This window comes from Lutra lutra, chromosome 17 (genome assembly GCF_902655055.1).
Source record: "Lutra lutra chromosome 17, mLutLut1.2, whole genome shotgun sequence".
Lineage (NCBI taxonomy): Eukaryota > Metazoa > Chordata > Mammalia > Carnivora > Mustelidae > Lutra > Lutra lutra.
Window position 1 is genome coordinate 45,236,136 of NC_062294.1, and position 22,374 is coordinate 45,258,509.

A 22,374-nucleotide genomic window follows, 5' to 3' on the forward strand; every position below is an offset into this window, starting at 1 on the left:
GGTCATGATCCCAGGGCCCAGGAATCGAGCCCCGCATCGGGCTCCTTGCTCAGCGGGGAGCCTGCTTCTCCCTCTGTCAGCTCTGCCTGCCACTTCCCCTGCTTGTGTGCTCTCTCACAAATAAATAAAATCTGACAAATAAATAAAATCTTTTTTTAAAAAAGGAAATACAATTGGCCCTGTTAGGAAAGAGGTTATCTGTTTTCTCTATCTACTTTCAATGGGGATTCTAGGTTTGGAGAGGAAGAGATTTAAGCCAAAATGTTTGTTACCAGTGAGAAATGTCATTTTATTCAGTACAAGGTAGCAGGTTTTTGGAACTGAATGAGTACAAGTCCTTGTCTAGCCCCACCTTGAAGTGGGGAAAAGGGAAGGAGGCTTAAAATCCATGATCAGGCTTATCTCCCACCAAGACTGCAAAGTCCTCATGTTAGGCCAAATCATAGAGTAGGAGTAGGAATGTTGGGCCGCCCCTCAACAAGGGAAGAATTGACTTGTGGTAGGTTTTTCCAGGCAAGTTCTAGGAATCCATACTGAGCGATGCCCACAGGTTGGATAGTGTGCACCCTGCTCTTCCCAGGCAGAGGTACAACATTATGGAACTTGAGAGGACCTGCAGGGGCATGGGAATGACCACGAAACAGGCCACAGAGCAACCGTTCACCAAGTACCAGCTCCTGAGTTTTCAGGGACTTTTTGAACATGGTCTCTTGGGGTTGGAATTCCTCTCTCTGCAGCAACTCTAGTAGAAGCCTCTGGATTTGGGGGGACTTAAATTGGTACAGATCCATGAGTTGGTAAAACTGTTCCATCCAAGCAGCGCTGTCTTTTGCATAGTGTTGCTGCAACATCCGCAAAACATGATACACTGCCACAAATGTCTCCCATTGGGGCACCTCTTCCTTTTTTTTAGAGATGGACTGTGCCTTCTTCAACTTGGGCATTATGAGGGCCCTGTCTTTTCTCTTAAAAGCCTTGAGGTCCTTCTGAAACATCAGTGCTAGGGTTTGTCTGTCCACAGAGGCATGGGCACCTGTGAAAATCTCTCTTGCAGCAGGATAAAAGTGCTTCATGTCCATCTCTTCCAGAGCATTGGATAGCTGCTGTACCCGTGCACTCCTGTAAGGTTCTCCTAAAAGATGCCACTTTATAGCCTTTGGGACTCTAGTCCTCCTGGTGGTTGATGCTAACACTGGTGAAGGTATGGGCAGTGCCTTGAGGGACAAAAATTCCCTCTTTGCCTTGTGAAATTTGGGGAGTTCTTCCTTATCACTCAAGACCTGGAACTCCTTCTGGAGTATCAAGTCCAGGGATTTTTTATCAACAGAGGGATAGACAGTTGTGGGAACATCCTTTCTGATTGGATGAAGGTGCGGTATCTCCTTAACAGCACAGGATAATTGTTGTGCCTGCTTCTTCCTATAGGACTCCGCTAAGAGATGCCAATTGAGAGCTGCTGGGGTTTGAGACCTCCTGGTAGCTGATGGGAACACTGGTTCAATGATAGGGAATAGCTCTAGCTGGCTGTGTTTTTCTTTTCTTCTAATTGGAGGGATCACTTTTAAGTGCACTGGACTCAAAGCATCCTTATGTTGTGGTGTGTCTGTGCGACTTACCACGAGGTTCTGCCTGAGGTGTTTAGCAATGGCTTTAAGATTGCACAGAGGCATCCATTTCGAGTATCCCTTTGCAGTGAAGCCTCTGAGGAGCTGGTGCAGTCTATGGAAACTGTCCCTGGAAAGCTTCTCTCCTGCTTCCAGTCTTATTAAAGCATTGTTAATCCAGTCCTCATCTGAGAAGCTCGCTTCTGAGTAGTATGGCCTTTCAGCTGGTATAGAAGTAAGGGATGGGGCTAGGGCTGGCCCTGGGGCCTGGCCTTTAGTTTTCCTCACTAGGGTATCCTGGTACTTAAAGAACCACTTCCACCTGTCACCTTTGGGCCAACGTTCTGGTTTCTGTGATTTCATGATAATATCAGGTAAGTGGGACTCTGGCCTGTGGAGGACTTCCGGGATCTGGATCTCTAAACCTATTTCCATACCCCTGGCTTTCTCCAAGAGCACATCCTCTTGTCTTCCCCAAGAACTTGTCATAGGGTGTGCTCCAAGACGTTTACTTTCCTGTCCTTCCAAATCCAAATGAACCCCCAACACTTTCAGGGGCATTCTCTTTTTTTCCAAGGCTACTGGGAGGGGTATTTTGAAAGGGCTCTTCAGAACTGTTGGCCACATGACCTTATCCGTAAGTGTGGGATCTCTCTTTCCATCAAGCAATCTTTCTTTCTTAAAAGGCATTTCCCTTCTCGTTGTACCCTCCCTTTTCTCAGCAAGAGCCTTATCTTCTGATAAGCTCACGTCTTTCTTGGAGAGCTCCATTTTCAATACTCTCTCTTCTGAGCGTATCACCTCCGTATGTCTGCTCTCCACATCCTTCTGCCTTTGCTCCTTTTCCTCCTCCTCCTCCTCTCTTTTCTCTATCTTCTCCATTTCCTCCTCTTCTCCTTCCTCCTCCCTCAGGCTCTCCTCCTCCTCCTCACTCAAGCTCTCTTCCTCCTCCTCACTCAGGCTCTCCTCCTCCCTCAGGCTCTCCTCCTCCTCCTCCCTCAGGCTCTCCTCCTCCTCTTCACTCAGCCTCTCTTCCTCCTCCTCACTCAGGCTCTCCTCCTCCTCACTCAAGCTCTCCTCCTCCTCCTCACTCAGCCTCTCTTCCTCCTCCTCACTCAAGCTCTCCTCCTCCTCACTCAGGCTCTCCTCCTCCTTCTCACTTAGACTTTCTTCCTCCCCCTCACTCAGGCTCTCCTCCTCCTCCTCACTTTGACTTTCTTCCTCCCCCTCACTCAGGCTCTCCTCCTCCTCCTCCTCACTTAGACTTTCTTCCTCCCCCTCACTCAGGCTCTCCCTCTCACTCAGTCTCTTCTCCTCAATCAGGTGCTCCTCCTCCTCAGTCAGCCTCTCCTCCTCCTCATGTGGGCTCTCCTTTTTCTTCTTACTCAGCCTCTCTTTCTCTTGAGTCAACCTCTTTTCCTTTTTCCTTCTTTGGGTTGAACTCTCTTTCTTATGCTTCTTAGCCAAGTTCTCCTCCAATTCTTCTTTACTCAGGCTTGCCTTCTTTTTCTTCTTCCTAATCAAATATTTCCCTTTCTCTCTCCTGGGCAAAATTTCTTCCTCTTCTCCTTCCTCAGTGATGCTCTCCTCCTCTTTCCCCTTCTTCGTTGGACCTTCCTTTATTTCCTCAATCAAACTCTCAGATAAGCCTTCAAACAGAGTATCTCTGATACTCTCTAATAAGTACTTTAGCTGAGTTTTTTCTGGTTTATCCTTAATTCTCCTTAAAAGTTTCTTTGGCTGCTTTTTTCCTAACAGATTTTGTTCCTGGACTTCCTTTAATATACTCTCTATCTGGGCTTTATCTAATAGTATCTTTTCCTGGACTTTCTCTAAAAACCTTTGGTTCTCCTCCAAGCTCTCTCCATCAGTCAATGTTTTCTCTTTGGTGGCCAGTCTGTCATCATCTACTTTTCTCTCTTCCTGATCCAGCTCCTTCTCTTGTTTCATTATTTCACTCTGTTCCTTAAAGAATTCCCACTTCTGGCCATCCATTCCACTCTTCCCCACCATAGAAGATCTCTCTTCCTCAGATATTTCTGTTTCTTCCAGGGGTACTATACTGCTTTCTCTAACTATTTTAGATAGGATCCTCAACAGGTAACTCTCTCTCCTCCTTATATCTTTTAACATGGAACTAGTCTCTTTTTTTTCAGAACGAATCCCTTTCTCCATATCCAATTTCCTCATTGCCTGTATCCTCTCCTCTCTGGTTCTTTTCCTTTTTTTCTTTGCAATACCCATCTTCTTGATCCTAATGTCATAGGTCGGTGCCCTCTCTTCCTGGGACAGTTCCTCCTCTTTCATAATTTCTCTCTCTTCCTCAGTTTTTTTCTTTCTCTTAGTTATGCCCATTCCCTTCCTGGCTACTGCCTTTTCTTTCTTATCAACATGCCTCTCTTCTTTGGTCAGTTTACTGTCTTTCTGGGTCAGCCTTTTCTTCAGTGCCTTTTCCTCTTTTTCCTGGGATGTTTTCTGCATTTCACTAGTGTGTTCCTCCTCTTCTACAGACAACTTCTCTTTTTCCCAGGCTGATTGTTTTCTTTGATCGCTGTCTTTCTCCTCTTTCTGACCCCATATTCTCTCCTCCTGGGCCTGTTTCTGTTCTTCTAGGGCTAGTTGCTCTTTTTCGTGGGTCTTTTCTTTATCATCAATGGATTTCTTATCTTTCCTAACCCATTCCTCCTCTTTCTTAGCTTGTTTCTCTTTGGCGGGGAACACTGTCTCAATTTCCTCTATCTTTTTTTCCTCTTCTGGGATCAGTTTCATTTTTTCTCTGGCCTGTTGTTTTTTCCCCTCAGTCTGTTTCTTCACTTTTTGAGCCAATCTCTCCTCTTTCTCCTCCTGTTTCTTGTCTTCCCAGGCCTGTTTCTTTTCTTCTGAGGACCTCTTCTGCATTTCTCCGGCTTTTTCCTCCTCTCCTAATTCTGCTCTCTCCTTTCCCCAGGCCCACTGCCTCTTTTTCTTGGTTGTTTCTTCCTCTTTCTGGGCCCTTCTCTCCTTTTCCACAAGATTTTCTTCTTCTTCTAGGCCCAGTTTCTTTCTTTTCTGGGCTAACCATCTGTCCTTGGCTTCTTTCTCTTCTTTCTTAGTCTGGTCTTCTTTCTCCTGTTTCCCAACTTGTTTTTTCTTTTCTTGGATTTGTTTCTTTTTATAGGCCACTTTTTTCTCCTTTTCTGACCATTTCTTCTTTTCTGGAGTCATTTTAATTTCTTGCTCTGCCAAGCTGCCCCTTCCTGATGCCCGTTTTCCTTCTTCCACAGACAGTCCCTCCTCTTCACTAGACAAGTGTTCTTCTTTCTGGGCCAATTGACGCCTTTCCTCAACATGTTTCTCCATACCCTGTATGTATTTCTTCTCTTTGTGGGACTTCTTCTTCCTGTCTTTAACTTGTTTCTTTAAGTGCAATATTGGCTCCTCTGCATCCCAGGCCAGTTCCTCCTCTTCCATACCTGGTTCCTTCTCTTCTTTACCTGGCTGCTCCTCTTCCTCTGCCAGCTGCTCCTGTTTCTCACCCAGCTCTTTCTCTTCTTCACCCAGCTCTTCTTTCTCACCCAGCTCCTCCTCTTCCTCACAAGGTTCCTCCTCTTTCTCACCCAGCACCTCCTCTTCCTCTCCCAGCTGTTCCTCTTTCTCACCCAGCTCCTCCTCTTCCTCATAAGGCTCCTCCTCTTCCTCACCCAGCTCCTCCTCTTCCTCACCCAGGTCCTCCCCTTCCTCTCCCAGCTCCTCCTCTTCTTCATCCAGTTCTTCCTCTTCCTGAGACAATTTCCTCTCTCCCCAGATAGGCAATCCCTCTTCCTGGGGCCACATGCCTTGTTCGTGGGCCATCATAATCTTCTCCAAATCCCACTTACCCCTTTTCCAAGTCCCACTTACCCCTGCCTCCCTTGCCTCCCAGGTCACTCTTTTTCTCTCCCTTAGTTTCCCCCCTTTTCCAACCCCTTTCTTTTCTCCTAAGAGTAACTTCTGCTCTTCCTGGGTTAATTGGTTTTGTGGGGAGGCTACTGTTTTTTCCTCCCAAGCTATTTTTTCTTCCTGATGGGTCAGTTTCTCCTTTCCCTGCATTAATTTCTTCTCTGGCATACTCAGTTTCCTTTTTTCCTTGGCTGTTTTCCCTTCTTGCCTGGTTAGTTTCCTTGCTTCTTTTTTAAATTTCCTTTTCTCTAAGACTAGTTTATCTAAGAAAGCAACTTTCTTTTTCTTCTTTGCCTTGTACTTTGTTAATCCTTTTTTGCCCCTTTGTCCCCTCAATTCTGTCCCTTCTTCCTCAACATCTATATCTGCCTCTTCAGTTATAATGGATGGTTCTTCTACTACTTGTTCATCCAATTCTGATGAGTCTTTTAGAAGGGGGCAGATCTCTTGGAAGAGTTCCCAGCTGAGCTTTCGGGGAGCAAGCATCATCTGAGCCAAGTCGACCAATTCTTGTCCCAGATCCCTTAACATTCCTGGATGGGAACTTGCTATCCTTGAGGTGACAAGATAGCAAATATCATCCCTCCAAGATCTGGTATCTGATCTGCCCATGCGTCCAGGTGTACCAGCCAAACCTCGGCCACTCTTTCCACGTTTCTTCCTTGTATCTTTTTCTTGTTCAGTAACCTGCGTGACTTTTTCCTTGGGCTCTTCTGCAGTTGTCTTTGAAATGACCTTCAAGTCTTTCTCCTGTTTCAACTTCGCAGCTACTTTTTCATGACTTTTTTCCAGTGCCCTTTTCCAAAGCCTACTCACACGTTTGTGTCTTTCCACCTTAGGGAACACCTCTCCATAATCTTTCATACCACGTTGATCTATGGCCTCCGTAACCTCTGTGACCTCCATGTGACCTCCTCCTTCTCCTTCATGTCTTTCCACCTCAGGGAACACCTCTCTATAAACTTTCATGCCATGTTGATCTATGGCCTTCATAACTTCTGTCACCTCCATGTGGCCTCTTCCTTCTGCGGCTTCCATCACAACCTCCTCTGATTCAGGATCCTTTTGAGATTTGGCTGGGCTGAAAGTACTTAATGGCAGTTCAGGCTCTAAGGCAACATCCTGGGTGTCAACCTGCTCTGATTTCCTGGCCTCTCTTTGTTCACCTTCATCCTTTAAAGGCACCAACATAGAGCTAAATTGTATAGACTCTGTCTGTCTTGGCTTTCTGGAAACTCTCAGGTCCTTTTTAACTGCAGAGACATTGGGAGAAAAATAGGTAAGAAAAAACAGAGGTTCTGAGTGATATCCTTTTTATTATCTAGTCCAATGAACACCCATAAGAGGTATAAAGGCAAAGGGAACTGAGGCTTTACGGTACAGAAATTCTTGCCATTTCATCCCAGCTTCCATATCCTAAGGAAGTAAGACCTTGGTATTTGTTGTGATATATGTGTTTCTTTCCCAGAAAGTTGTTTTCGGGAACAATATCTCTATGTAATTATGTTCCCACTAGTGTCATTTTAGATACCCTGCCCTATTGACCCTGTCTTTTGGTACCCTGAGGTGCGACCCAAATATATCCTATATATTACCCCATACATACTAAGTTCTTTTCTCTTTGCTTGAACATATGTCTTTCTTTTCTTTTCTTTGGTGATCTCTTCAGGTATGACTATTTGTTTGACAAGGGTCTCAGGTTTACCATCCATTGCTATGTCTAAATAAAAGGTAGGTTGTTGGTCTCTATATGACAAGGTCAGGTTTTCTCTTAGCCGCTGCTCCACCTGAGTAAGCAGGCACTGGATATCTTTAGCTCGGATTCCCAGCAGCTGGTCCAGAGAGGTTTCTCCAATAAATTCCCGCCTATAAAAGTCAAGAGGAAAGAAGGATGACACCAAGCCAGTGACAAAACAAGATTTGAAGGAGGAGGAAGATGAGGAGTGAAGAAGGGAGAGAGACAGAAGGAGAAGGAGAAATTCCAGTTGAAGAGACAGGGATAAAGTAGCCATTTAGGGCAGAGTAGTCTGAAGTAAAGGATGGGTAAAGAAGAAAGAATCAAATATATCAAGGAATAGAGCTGCCAGATACAAGACGATTTTTTGAAGATTTTATTTGTTTATTTGATAGAAATCACAAGTAGGCAGAGAGGCAGGCGGCAGGTGGGGGGAAGCAAGCTCCCTGCCGAGCAGAGAGCCTGACGTGGGGCTTGATCCCAGGACCCTGGGATCATGACCTGAGCCCAAAGGCAGAGGTTTTAACCCACTGAGCCACCCAGGCGCCCCCAAGATGCTTTTTCGGTTGGAAGATTTGTGGACTTGAGTCTTGATGAATCTTAAGGAAGTGAAGAAGTGACAGGCAGGCTAATCAATGGTTAGAAGAAGAGGGGTAAGCACCAGGGGGGAAAAAAGCAAATAGAAACAAAGAACATAGTGGGAGGAAAAGAATAGAAAGAGAATTGTGAAGAAAGAGGATAATTTGTATAAAAAGAGAGTAAGAAAAAAAGGTTAGGAACTAGAAGAAGCAAAAGGGTGAAAGCCACTACCAACTTACTGCATTTCTTCTAAAGTATCTTGTTTCTTCAGCAGGCTTACCAGCATGGTCTTAGTTTGGATGCCTGTGACTCTTATTAGAAGATATAAGGCCTTAGCCCGCACCCTTTCATCACTGTCCATCAATCCCATAGCCAGGGGAACAGCAAAGAGATGGCTTAGGACACCTAGCCTCTCTAGCCCCTCCCAGGCTAGCTCACGGATGCATGGATTGGGATGAACTGTATCTTCCATCAGGCGACAGGAAGCCTCAGAGCAATATCTTGGAGATACTTGATATGTGGCAAAAATTTGTGCCAGGACACTAATGTATGTCTTATATTGGTCTACAGAACAGTAAATTGTGAGGCTGAGGATGGTCTCAATTAAGTTATTTATAATTCCTTCATCAAATTTTCTTTCTGTCCAATTTTGGTTTTTCAGGCTTACTAGAACATCATAGAAATTTATTTTCTGTTTCTTGGATTTATCCCTCTCTCTTCTCATTGAGATGTTCTCTTCTAGTAGAGGCATAGGTGACAGTGTCTGGTGTCTGACGAGTTTGGTCATGTCCCAGTCTGTATCTCGGTACAGATCATAGCGTAAAAAGATTGGGGTACCTTCAGGCCAAAGGCGGGCCCGGATAACTGAGTTGGGGATATAGCCATCAGGAGCAAAGGGCCATTGCTGCCCTTTACCAAAGAAGCGACATAATATATGGTAGGGGTTCAATCCATCCCAGCCAGCAAGCTGTAACTGAGCAGGAACGATGTGTTGGGGATGATTATGCTTGGGGTCAAAAGTAACATCCTTGTCCTCCAAAAAGTGTGATTTGGGTCCCATTTGAATCACAGCGGACATATGTCTCTCTTCCTCTACAACATGGGGCACAGTATTGTCAAAGGCAATGACCCGTTTGTTAACAAGGACCTCTAGCCCCTGTAATTTCTTCAGCCCTTGTCCAAGGTAGACAAATCTGGGTACAAATACGTTTTCAAAAGAAAAGAAGAAGCTAGGCAGGAAGGGTTTAGGGACTTCTTGTATATCATCTACATTGCTTAGGATACCTAGGTGTATCAACTGAGCAGGAGGAAGCAATTTTAAGCAGGATACCAGATAAAGACTCTGGTTGAAGGTCAAAAGCAGGTCACCCCGATTATTGGCAAAGCAGAGTGGGCCAAAATGCAGTGCTGAATCCAACTCAGTTAGGAGTCTACCGTGGAAATCCCAGATCCGGACTGAGCCATCAATGCCCCCTGTGACAAAAAGTTTCAGGGAAGAGCAGACATCAAATGAAGTGATGTCACACTGGTGCAGGCATTTTGTCCCTTTGTCTCCCACAGACCCTTGTTTTGCTTCTGAAGATTTGGAAAAATCTTGGTAGTGCCAGAGACACCAGCAGCGGTTCTCAGTGATGGCACCCACAGAACCTGGCAAGAGGATCACGTGTGTTAGGGGGCAAGCACAGAGAATTTTGCTTATGGGCTGCAGGATTACCTTGTTCTTCTGAAGCACAGCTTCTGTCAGGTATATAGTATCATCCATGCCATAGGAACAGAGTAAGGAGATTTCCTGGCGACCTTCCAAGGTAGACAGTGCCAAAACTGCCCCAGAGTGAACAGTCTTTTCTGTTCGGGCACAGCTATAGTGGGAGAGGATTCTCACAATGCCACTGTCATGCCCACAGAACATCAGTCCTGCTAGGCCCATACCCAAATGGGACTGCCCATAGGCCAGGCACCTTACTCTATCCCCATAGTTTACCGAAGTGCATACCAGATACTTGGCTGTGCAAGGAGAGCGCGTTGCATCAAACACCAGCACCTCTGAACCACCTATTGCCACAAAGAGCTCTTCTTTGTCTGTGTCATAGGCCCAAGCCACAGCCCTGTCCATGACAAGGAGAGGCCAGGTGATAACCAGGAGATCTCCTGTTACTGGAGACAAGAAGCGCAACAAACCATCCTTAGTGGCACAAAGGATCCGAGTCCAGTTATGGCCACAGCAGACCCGCTGCACCTGCTCAGGAGCGGAGCCACAGACATTGAAGAGGCTATAAAAATAGGGCAGGTGGTGCAACGAGAAAGTGTGGGTAGTCTGGCAGGAAAAGGTGGTGTCATCAATAAACTGCAGTTGCTGCAAATCCTCGTCAATATTCAGCTGCCGCAGCAAGTTTCCAAAGGCAAGATTCCATTCCTTTACAACGCCTTCTTGGCCTGCTGTGAGTAAGGTGTAGTTCTCTGGCCGGCTGTAAACACATATCACCGACGAGGAGTGGGCTTGGAAGCTGTGGAGGAAGTTACCCTGGTCTAGGCTCCAGGCATGGATCTCTCCATCCTTGTTTCCAGCATAGAAATAGCCCTGAGAGACACAAGTGAAGGAGCAGGTGATGAAAGAGCCACTGGCTGTGGGAGTGAACTTTTTCCTCTCTTTCAGCTGGCCCTGACCCTGGTGAGTGAAGACCCTCACCTTATCCTCACAAAGAGCCAGGAGGGAGCCCCGGGGGCCATTCAGGGAAAAGCCCTGTACAAACTCATGGTCAGACAGCAGCACTGTTTGTGCCATCTGGAGGCTCCTGCTGTTTGGCAAGATAAGCCAGGTAACCACGGCCCCCAAGGTACCAGAGAGCAGTATCTCAGCTTCTGAGTCATAGCAGAGGCAGCTGACGGAGAAACGACAGGGCACTGTGCCCAGAAATATAAATGCTTGCTGGTGATCTTCGAAGAGCCGCAGACGCGTGTCACCACAGTAAGCAATTAGCATGTGGTGGGAACCTGTGTGGACCATTGCTTCAACAGGTGGCACTTGATCCATCACAGGAAACTTCATCTTCTCTATCATACCTCCCATTTCCGTATCTTTCTTCTGTACCCAAAGTACTGCCTAGAAGAGGATCAGAGATGAAAACTTGACGTGGAGGCAGATTATCTCCCAAGAGTGAGGGGCTGGAAGGGTTGGATGTTTAGATGCCCATTCCCTCCAGTAAGACTAAGGAAAGACTGGGAGCACCTGGGTAGCTCAGTCAGTTAAATGTCTGCCCTTGGCTCGGGTCCTGATCCCAGGGTTCTGGGATCAAGCCCCGCATCAGGTCCCCTCTCAGCAGGGGAGTCAGCTTTTCCCTCTCCCCCTGCCTCTACCCCTGCTTGTGTGCTCTCTTTCTCGCTCACTCTCTCTTCCAAATAAATATATATTTTTAAGGACTAAGGAAAGACTGAACAGCGTGATTTGGGGAGTTTCCTGGTACTGGGTTTTCAGATATGTGGTAGAAACAGGATGCTTAAGGCTCTTTCCTTGACCTTCAGTCTGCTTTCTGGGGAATATGAATTCTCTGGACCTGATGACTAGAGGGGTAAAAGGACTGCTGCATCCAGGTCAGATTGGGATATGGAGATGGGTCTTAAAATGAGCTAACTCAGAATCAATTTCATCATTCTGATATGAGGGCAATAGAGGTATGATGCTTGTGAAGTAAATTAAGAAGGAAGAAAAAAAAATGAGGGAGCTTTACCTGTATTTGTTTTGAATGTGGTTCCACCCAGTTTAAGGACACAAAATAGTTGACATCAATGGCATAGAAGCAGATGAAAGGCTTGCTCTGGGGTTGGTGAGGCTCCTTGTATAGAGTCTCAGGCCAGTCACGCAATACAATTACATCATTCTTTGGTTTTTCATCAGCCTGAGAGAGAAGAGTGGGCTGAGCTAAAAGGCCTGAATAACCACTCACTCATTCATTTGATAAGTATTTATTGAGGATTAGTGGACATCTGTTGTTTTTTAGCTAACCAACATTTATTCACCCTACTCCTGGAAAGTACTATCTGGGGGAGTCATTCCTCCCTCACCCTCACCCACATCTTAATTTAAAGTACCTCCCAGGGGCACCTGGGTGGCTCAGTGGGTTAAGCCTCTGCCCTCGACCCAGGTCATGGTCTCAGGATCCTGGGATCGAGCCCCACATCGGTCTCTCTGCTCAGCAGGAAGCTTGCTTCCCCCTCCCGCTCTGCCTGCTTCTCTGCCTACTTGTGATCTCTCTGTCCCTCTCTGTCAAATAAATAAAATCTTTAAAAAAAAAATAAAATAAAGTACCTCCCAACCTTTCTCAGCCAAGTTTCCATAAGAAGGAAGCCCTCATGTCCATTTCACCTAAGGCATTAATTTCTCCCTTATGCATCTAGAATGCTACTAGTTATATACCATCCTTAAGAGAACTAAGAAAATGGCCCCTCAAACCATTTTGTTTTCCATGGTTTAGATAAGGAACATTTGAGAAAGGCTGGTATATTCTATGGGGACATGGGGATATGATGCTGAGCAAAAGAGACATGGCCTTAGGTTTCAGAAGATAAGAGTCCAGTGGGGGAAACAGGCAAGTAACAAATGTCTATACAAAACACATAAGTATTAAAAAAAAAAAAAAAGGAATACAATCCTGTATGAGTTTATGTCCACCTGTCACAGTTGGAACAACTCTTCAGAGTTCCTGCCTATACCCAAAGAATCACCCCTGTCACTATCATACTTCATGATACACTACCTTTGGGAAATCCATACTTCACAGACGTAGAATGCCCACCCTGTGAGCCTCAGAGCTAGACAATTTGGCACGCACCTTTCACTATTCTTATGTGCATTAAGGAAAATGTGTGTTATTCACAAAATGGAGTTAACTGTGCTTCAGCCCTAACATTCTGTGTTCTCTGTGTGTGTGTGTGTGTGTGTGTGTGTTGTATTAAGGGAGATATATGACTTTTAACATGATACACAGTAGAACATGTAAAACACACACTATCTTATAGTGACATAGTATATATCTAGGATGTAAATACATGAACTTCCTCTTGCTAATCAGCCAAAACTGAGGCTTATAAAATCTACTTTTGAGGGCGCCTGGGTGGCTCAGTGGGTTAAGCCGCTGCCTTCGGCTCAGGTCATGATCTCAGGGTCCTGGGATCGAGTCCCGCATCGGGCTCTCTGCTCAGCGGGGAGCCTGCTTTCCCCTCTCTCTCTCTCTGCCTGCCTCTCTACCTACTTGTGATCTCTGTCTGTCAAATAAATGAATAAAATCTTTAAAAAAAAATCTACTTTTGAGATTCCTCTTCTCAGCAGACGCTTGTGCTACACAGCCTCTTGAACAATGCTCCATGACTCTAACTCTCCGAGTTTCTCTGCATTCACAAAGGATTTAAGACTATACTAAGGCCATTATCTGCAACTTAGAATCTCTCTTTTCCTTATATTTCTCATATTCAGATCTTTGTACATTCTGAGAGAATACAGGATACAGAGAGCTGGAGAGCTTCCACTCAATGACGGCAGCAAAGTTGAGAGAAAGGACCCTGGTATCTGAGCTCTTCATCTCCCATCCCTCTTCACTGAATCTAAAAACTCATTTACATATCCCTTATTCCATTAATCACCATTCATCTTCTCCTTTCCAGACTTTGTGCACAAACAATTCGCTCACTCGCTCAACAGTATCAATGCTTTTCTCAGTAAGACTCTAAAAGACTAAGACTCTTAAAACCAAGCAATGTATCTGTGCCTGGAAGAACTGTTGCCTACTCTATCAATTGCCCTCCTTCCTCATCCCCCTCCTTCCATTTCAATAAAACTCAGATCTTGTTTAGGGTGATTATGGGCCCAGAAATTCTGGCAGTATAGAGTGGCACTCTGGTACTCCAAGGCTGGCACAGCTCTGTACTTTCTGGCCTTTTCATCTCTTCTACCTATTTGCAATTTAAAGTTGATACCTGGAAGTGCAGAAACTATCTTATAACCTTAAGATGATAAGCTAAAATATTAAGGATGGTGTGTAAAGAAAGAAAAAGAACATGGGTCCTTGACAACATGTAAGACGAAGGCACCTCCTGCTTGTTTAATCCATTTGAGTCCCTTTTCTGTTTTGGGTTTGGTTTGGGTTTTTTTTTTTTTTTGCAGCAGAATATCTTTTAATTATAATTGTTATCATCCGAATCTAGAAGGAGGAGTTGTTTAGGAGTATGGGAAACCTCTTCCAAAGTTGCTTACATGTTGCCCGTGCCACAGGCTGCCATAGCAGGGATATTTAGTACCAGCCCACCATGTGCATATCTCTCATACACATCACCTTTATATCCTTCAGGGTATTATTTATGAGAAGTTTCAAGTCCTTCCACTGAGGAATAAGTCTGGGGGAAGGTGACATCTTTGTAATGTTCCGGTTCTTTATAGGCATCATGGATTATAGAACCTGTGGAAGGTAAAAATGACTTAATCGCAACATCTGATGTTAGACAGGAAATCAAGGGAACTGAGAGAGGGAAAAGCAACAGGGAGAGAGAGAGTATTAGAAGTACAAGAAACTCTCTTATTTCAGAAAGATCAGAGTGACAACTACTGACACTGGCAACAACATGGTTGAATCTCAAAAACATTATGGTGAGAAGCCAGATACAAAAGAGCACATACTATATGATTCCAACTTTATGAAATTCTAGAAAACAGTCACCTAACCCATAGGGACAGAGCAAATCAGTTGTTACTTGGGGCTGAGAGATTGAGAGATTCCTGAGGAGGGGTAAAAGGGAACTTCTTCTTTTTTTTTTTTTTTTTAAGATTTTTTTATTTATTGGAGGGAGGGGAAAGAGAGAGAGCAGAGAGTGAGCACAAGAGGGGAAGAGGGGCAAAGGGAGAGGGATAAGCAGACTCCCTGCTGAGCAGGGAGCCCAATGCGGGGCTTGATCCCAGGACCCCACAATCATGACCTGAGCTGAAGGCAGACGCTTAGGCGTCCCAAAAGGGACTTTCTTATAGTAGTGATGGGAATGTTCAATATCTTGGCTATGGTAGTGGCTATGGTAGTGGTTATGTAGGTACATAAATTTGTCACAACTCATCAAAACACACATTTTAAATGGGCACACTTTATTACATATAAATTATACCTAAATAAATTTGATTATTGGGAGTTTTAGGAAATCTAGAAACAGGAAAAAATGTGACAAAAGAAAGCTATGAGGTGAGCTTAGGTGACTCAGTTGCAGCTAGCCAAACAAATACAGAAGCCTGGCTTTGCAGCCCTTCCTTAACTCTCTTCATTGGGATGCATGTTTTTGCAAACATAATTTTTGGACTTAATTATATCTATCCCCCTTTCCTATTGAAGCCTTCATGTATGTGAGTCACTCACACGTTCAACAAATATTTACTCAATATTCATTATATGCCAGGCCTCTGTGCTGAGAGCTGGAGATAAAGCAGTGAACAAGAATGATTACCTGCCTGCCTGGAGTTTACTATCTAACATGAAAGGCAAATACTGAACAAGTTAAAATAGATGTCTAGGGGCGCCTGGGTGGCTCAGTGGGTTAAGACCTCTGCCTTCGGCTCAGGTCATGATCTCAGGGTCCTGGGATCGAGCCCAGCAAATGTCAAATGAATAAATGAAATAATAAATGAATAAATGAAATAAATGTCAAATGAATAAATAAAATCTTTTTTTAAAAAATAGATGAATAAATGAATAAATGAAATAAATGTCAAATGAATAAAATCTTTTAAAAAAATAGATGTTTAGTTCTGGTAAGATGCCAGACTAAAATAACCTGAAATTCTCCCACTTATAAACTCCTAGAAATTCTGGATAAGATAACAAGAGGCTGAATTCCAGGTGGGGTGGGGGGAGACACAGCAATAAATACAAAACTGCCTCTGTAGCAGTTCTGAGGAGGTGTAATTACCAGAACCCCAACGTGATGGTAATGACTAGGAACTAGAGTAGTTTGCCCTGACAAAGAGAGGAGATAGGACTTGGGCTCATAGGAGCTAGGGCTCATAGGAGTTGGTATGCTAGGAGCATACTAACAATTCTCTCTAAAGAAATCATCATATAAAATCTAGACCTGAGGGGCACCTGGGTGGCTCAGTGGGTTAAGCCTCTGCCTTCAGCTCAGGTCATGATCTCAGGGTCCTGGGATCGAGTCCCGCATTGGGCTCTCTGCTCAGCAGGGAGCCTTGCTTCCTCCTCTCTCTCTGCCTGCCTCTCTGCCTACTTCTGATCTCTCTCTGTCAAATAAATTAAAAATTATTTAAAAAAAATCTAGACCTGAGAGGGTAATGAACTAAGGGTCACAAAAATCTCCTTCACATTCTTAGCATGCTTTGCATATTCTTTTTTTTTTTAAGATTTTATTTATTTACGTGACAGACAGAGAGAGAGAGATCACAAGTAGGCACAGAGGCAGGCAGAGAGAGAGCGGAAAGCAGGCCCCCCGCCGAGCAGAGAGCCCAACTCGGGGCTGGATCCCAGGACCCTGAGATCACAACCTGAGGCGAAGGCAGAGGCTCAACCCATTGAACCACCCAGGTGCCCCTGCATAGTTATTCTGACATTTGTTGTTTTCTTATGAAATTCCCAGCACACTGAAAGTCATGTTTAATATCGTGTTATATCTGTATATTAAAAATTCTAGGAATTGGGTCACTTGAATGGCTTAGTCAGTTAAGTGCCTGACTTTGCAGTAAGTTAAGTGCCTGACTTCATTTTGGCTCAGGTCATGATCTCAGGGACATGAGATCGAGCCCCACCTTAGGCTCCGCACTGGGTGTGGAGCTTGTTTGGGATTCTCTCCCTCTCCCTTTGCCCCTCCCCCACTTGCTTGTGTGCATACACACACTCGCGGCTCTCTCTTTAAGAAAAAGAAAATGCTAGGGGCACTTGGGTGGCTCAGCCAGTTAAGTGTTGTACTCTTGATTTTTGGCTCAGGTCATGATCTCTGGGTTGTGAGATTAAGCCCCGTGTTGGACTTTGGGCTCTGCACTGAGCATGGAAGCTTCTTCTTGAGATTCTTTCTCTCCTTCTCCCTCTGTCCCTTCTTCTTTGCACTCTCTCCCTCTTTCTATCTCTCAAAAAAAGGCTAAGGGCCTTTTTTTTAAGGGCACCTAGCTGACTCTGTCATTAGAGCATGATGCTCTTGATCTCAAGGTTGAGAGTTCAAGCCCCACATTGGTGGTAGAGCTTACTTAGAAAAAAAAATGCTAAGGAAGAAAGCGTCCCTCTACTTGCTAGAAGGGTGAGGCTTGATACATGAATTGCTTAATAAAGCCAACTAGATTTTAAAATTGAAAATAATACTAAGGAAACTACCAAAAAGAAACAAATAGAATGTATGATTTAACCAGTTGAAGGAAGGGATACGAATAAAGGAAATACACACTGATCCAATGAAAGAAATATAAGGGGCGCCTGGGTGGCTCAGTGCGTTAAGCCTCTGCCTTCAGCTCAGGTCATGATCTCAGGGTCCTGGGATCAAGCCCCATATTGAGCTCTCTGCTCAGCAGGGAGTGCTTCCCCCCAACCCTGCCTGCCTCTTTGCCTACTTGTGATTTCTGTCTGTCAAATAAATGAATTTTTAAAATCTTAAAAAATATATATATAAGATTAAACATAACAAGAAAAAGAGAGGTATGATAAATAGAAATAGAATTATAGAAAACAAATCTAAATATGTCATGAAAGTAATAAATACAGACTAAACCCATCAGAAGACAAATTTTCAGTTAGATATTTTAAATGAATAAAATATAGTTGCATGCTGTTAATAGGAGACAAATCTGAAATGTAAAAACACAGAAACATTAAAGTATCATTATTACCATGGTTTTCTGTTCTGAAAATCATCTAAAAACAACAAGGAGAACCAAAAGATCTTTGCAAACAAAACTTCAGAAGAACCAGGAGACAAGTATAATCTAGATAACAAATTACATGTAAGGGCTGAGAAAAGCAGCTGAAATCAATGGCAATTATGACAAAAGAATTGGAAATAAGAAACTATGGAGAGAATTATGAGCAGAAAGAGGGACAAACAGAGGCAAATCTTTAAAAAACACCAAGAAAATTAAACTTCATAAAGGTGGGAGACCCACCACTAGGTGAGAATCTATACTCCTACTTGTAACTACAAACTGGAAGAAACTGGGAGGCAAACGTAGAGAAAGCAGAGCTACTAATGTTCTAACTCAGACAATGATGTGCAAAAAAAAAAAAAGGAAAGAGTACTACATTAATCCAAAAAGAACTATTAAGGAAAAGAGTTTAAAAAATGAATATATGAACAGCATTCAGTAGAAAACTGCTACAATGGATTAGATAAAAATTTTAACTAAGTATTCTGTCATGAATGGGAAAAAATGAATTGCCTCTAAGATGGAAGGTCACAAAACAAAATGCAAAAACTCAGGAAAGAGATAGTAGAACAGCAGAATAAGATCAAAGGTGAATAGGCAAAAATGGAAAAAAATCAAATATCACAAATACAATGACAAGAAGAAATGCAAGTAAAGAATACAGAATACAGAAATGCAGTAAAGAATACAGAATAAAAATGGGAAAACAAAGAAATAGAATTACTTAGAAAATAATATATATTTTCAACAAATGGTGCTGAGACAACTGAATACCCACATGCAAACTAATGAATTCAGATCCCTATCTCACACCATATTAAGAAAAATTAGCCCCAGAGTACCTAAAGGTAAGAACTAAAACTCTAAAACCTTTTAGAAGAAAATACAGGTATAACTCTGGCCTTGGAGTAAACAATGGTTTCACAGAGATGACCTTTAAACCTTTAAACCACAAACAACTAAAAGAAAAAATAAAGATAAATTCGACTTCATCAAAAAATTTGTACATCAGGGGCGCCTGGGTGGCTCAGTGGGTTAAGCCACTGCCTTCGGCTCAGGTCATGATCTCAGGGGTCCTGGGATCGAGTCCCACATCAGGCTCTCTGCTCAGCGGGGAGCCTGCTTTCCTCTCTCTCTCTCTCTGCCTGCCTCTCTACCTACTTGTGATCTCTGTCTGTCAAATAAATAAATAAAGTCTTAAAAAAAATTTGTACATCAAAGGACACCATCAAAAAAGTAAAAAGACAGAAAAAAAAAAGTAAAAAGACAGATAGCTGCTTCCTGGAGACCACAGGTGTAGAAAGGAGTGCCACACCTCAAGTCAGATGGCTTTGTTTATCTTCTCACATACAGTGAAAGCATCACCCTTTGAGACCCCTGACCAAGGAAAGGCTCAGCGACTGACATGCTGGGAACAGATGGACTACAGCCTCCAATACCTCTTCCCACAAATTCCTCAGTATCTCTCCTATGCCCTAGCCAGCTTCTATACCAAGTGTGATGTTGCTCACTTCCTCATCAACACAGCCTCATTGCTCAGTGTACTGCTGCCTCATTTGCCCCAATTCCATAGGGTTCATCTCTTTGGAATAAACAATACTGAGAGATGGGCCTAGAGATGACAGTGGACCAAAGGGCTGTAACATCCCTTCCTTCTCCATACTGTCTTTTGTATCTTGAAAGCCTGAGAACTGTATACCTTTCCCAAATTCCCAGGAAGAGAACAGTTTGGAAAATTGGACTCTGTAGGCCCAGCCCTGCTAAGAGCAGGTTTCTTTGAATCAGGAATCATGGGAAAGATAAGGGCCAAATCTCTCCTCCACAGCAGGAAACCATGTTTAGGCAGCTTGTTTGGTGATTAAACTTTGCCAGATCTTCCACCCCCCAACTACCTTCCAGCTGTTTTGCTATATATTTTCCTTATAATAAAAAAAAAGTTAAAAGACAACCTAAAAATGGGAGAAAATATTTGCAAGTCAGCTAGTTGATAAGGGTATAGTATCTAGAGTATGTCAAGAACAGTTACAACTAAACAATAAAAAGACAAATAACCCCAATAAAAAAATCAGGTAACAGTGGGGTGCCTCAGTGGCTCAGTGGGTTAAAGCCTCTGCCTTCAACTCAGGTCATGATCCTGGGGTCCTGGGATAGAGCCTCACATCGGGCTCTCTGCAAAGCAGGGAGTCTGCTTCCCCCTCTCTCTCTGCCTGCCTCTCTGCCTACTTATGTCACTGTCTGTCAAACAAATAAATAAAATCTTTTTTTAAAAATTGGCTAACAATTTGAAAAAAAAAAAACATTTCTCCAGAGAAGATATACAAATGCCCAATACCTACATGAGAAGATGCTCAACATCATTAGTCATTAGGGTAATGAAATCAAAATCATAATGAGATTTTACTTATTTATTTGACAGACAGACAGCACAAGCAGGGGGTAGTGACAGGCAGAGGGAGAGGGAGAAGCAGGCTCCCCACTGAGCAGGGAGCCAGAAGTGGGGCTTGATGTGGAATCATGACCTGAGCTGAAGGCAGACGCCCAACTGACTAAGCCACCCACGAGCCCGGGGAAGATTTTTTCTTAACTCCAGATTTTTCATTAAGTTCAGCAGACATAAGATATTCTGTCAAATTAATATAAAAGTTCCTAAATGCTTATTCTCAGTTTCTGCACTTATCTGGTGAGGACCTGGACAAACAGCTTCTATGCTGGCCCCAGAGTGCTCATAGTACTGCCTTAGGGACCCCTATCCCTCGCTGAACAATTCCAAGGATTTTTCTTGATCTAGCGACAGTAACTAGCTCACTTCAATTTCCACCAGAGGTGAAGTTTAAACCCTTCAGAATCTTGCATACAATTCTCAAGGACATGCATAGAAAGACCAAAAGACTGGCCTTTGGAGAGAAGATTTTTTAAAATGAGATAATTAAACATGTTTAAATGTCAGGAGGAAGAAACCATTAAGAAGAGGAAACACAGAAGAGAGAGAAAAGGCTGCTGCACCACGCTAATGTGAAGAGAAATGAGGGTTACATCTCTCTGTAAGACTCTGTAAAATTTCCTCTGGTAATTTAAAAGTAGGAGTTCTGGATGGGAAAATGGAAAATGCCTGATACTTGTGTCTAAATCCTGGGCTAACACTCCATCCCACCAGGCTGGCAGTGAGAGGCATCTCATTTTAACCAGTCTTGGCCTCAGAAAGGAGTGCTCTTCTTTTTCCCTACAAAATCCTTTAAAAAATTAAGCAAAATAATGAAATTCAAAAGGCGTTACAATGAAAAGTGCACCATAAATTCCAGGTGCCATTATTGTGTGAGAAGTGAAGGGAGCAGATGACAGGTGAAAAGAGAAGCTTCAGAATCAAATAGACTTACATTTACAATCCTAGATTCTGCCACTTCAATGTTGCTTTTTGCCCTTTAGACTTCTCAGACTGAACAAAGTCTTATCTCACATTCAGCCCCAGTGGAGCCATTCTCCAAGTGGGGAAACTTATTACTAACATCATACAACATCATAGACTTCGTGATACCCTCTCTGTTCCCTCCTAGCTCACACACCTTTATCTTCCACAGAAGATAACATGCCCCTACTCCAGAAGGGACAGACTAGTCATAGTTTTCCATAGAAAGAGTATCACTGGCTCCAACATCATAATGGTTCAGAGTCCCCCAATGCCCCCCCTCCCACACACACACACTTATGTCCAGTGATACAGCACCAACATTACCAAGAACCTGGAAATACCCACATGAATGTGCCAAGCGCTGGGAGACAGGGAGAGTCTGACTCTCTCTTATCCTGGAGCCGAGTCACTACAGTGCACTGTGGTGGCAAGGGCTTAAAGACTGACCTTGTATGACAGAGTGGCTTTCTGGGTCCTAGCCATTTCACCTATTACATCAGATGACTAGACACACTACTGTTTTGGGGGTGGGAGAAGGTGCAGTGGGAGGAGTTTGGCTTTTTTATATAAACACACATTGTTTCATGTTTACACCCTCCAGGAACAGCTCTAAGAACTGTTGCTGCATTGTCTCCCATAAAGCCTTAAACCGGGGCTGCCAAATAAAAGAGTTAACTTTGAACTTGATGCCCAGTTAAATTTGAATTTCGGGTAAACAATATTTGGGCCATACGCTTAAAAAAAATTTTTTTTTAAATGAAATTCAAACTTAACTGGATGTCCTGTATTTTTGTTTGGGGAATGTAGCAGCCCTCCTCAACAGTACTCTTAGAGCTTTCTCCAGCCCACAGCTAGAACGTGGTAAGGCCCGACAGTCACACTCCAGGCATGTACTTAGCTATTTGGCTTGTCATCGGACAGACAAGTATGTGCGCGTGAGGCTTTATGACAGAGGCCCTGCATCAGCGGCCCACGCGCGCAGCTGGCTTTGTGTGCTTATAAAGGGTCTCCCTGTGCCCTACGTAAGAGGGCAGTGCCCGAGCCCCACCAAGCGTGGAGGAGCCACAAAGCAAAACGTATTATAAAAACAACAGTGGGCGAAACAGAGCAGTCAGTACGCAAATATTTCTCCGGCCTCTTTCTGCACCACTCCTCAGAGAGGCAAATAGGTGGGCGGGGCGGCCACAAAAAGGCAAAACTGAAAGAGTTCGCTGGGCCGCACTGCAGCCCTCCCTCCACTCTGCTTTCG

General features: G+C 43.8%; 2 protein-coding genes across 2 annotated transcripts; both read right to left on the bottom strand.

The window, feature by feature from the left end:
- Positions 1-287: 287 nt before the first annotated feature.
- LOC125089659 (WD repeat-containing protein 87-like) lies at positions 288-2,457 on the bottom strand. Its single transcript, XM_047712010.1, has one exon. It carries the CDS (start codon positions 2,373-2,375, stop codon positions 441-443), a length of 1,935 nt encoding a protein of 644 aa, XP_047567966.1. The 5' UTR covers positions 2,376-2,457; the 3' UTR covers positions 288-440.
- Positions 2,458-4,804: 2,347 nt separating this feature from the next.
- On the bottom strand, positions 4,805-21,989 carry LOC125088553 (WD repeat-containing protein 87-like). The gene is made up of 9 exons (XM_047709760.1): positions 21,859-21,989; positions 20,829-20,949; positions 14,160-14,282; positions 11,562-11,729; positions 10,523-10,936; positions 8,076-10,414; positions 7,129-7,388; positions 5,371-6,775; positions 4,805-4,904 (listed from the first exon to the last, which is right to left on the bottom strand). Exons 3-9 carry the CDS (start codon positions 14,268-14,270, stop codon positions 4,805-4,807), a joined length of 4,797 nt encoding a protein of 1,598 aa, XP_047565716.1. The 5' UTR covers positions 14,271-14,282; positions 20,829-20,949; positions 21,859-21,989.
- Between the last annotated feature and the right edge of the window lie 385 nt (positions 21,990-22,374).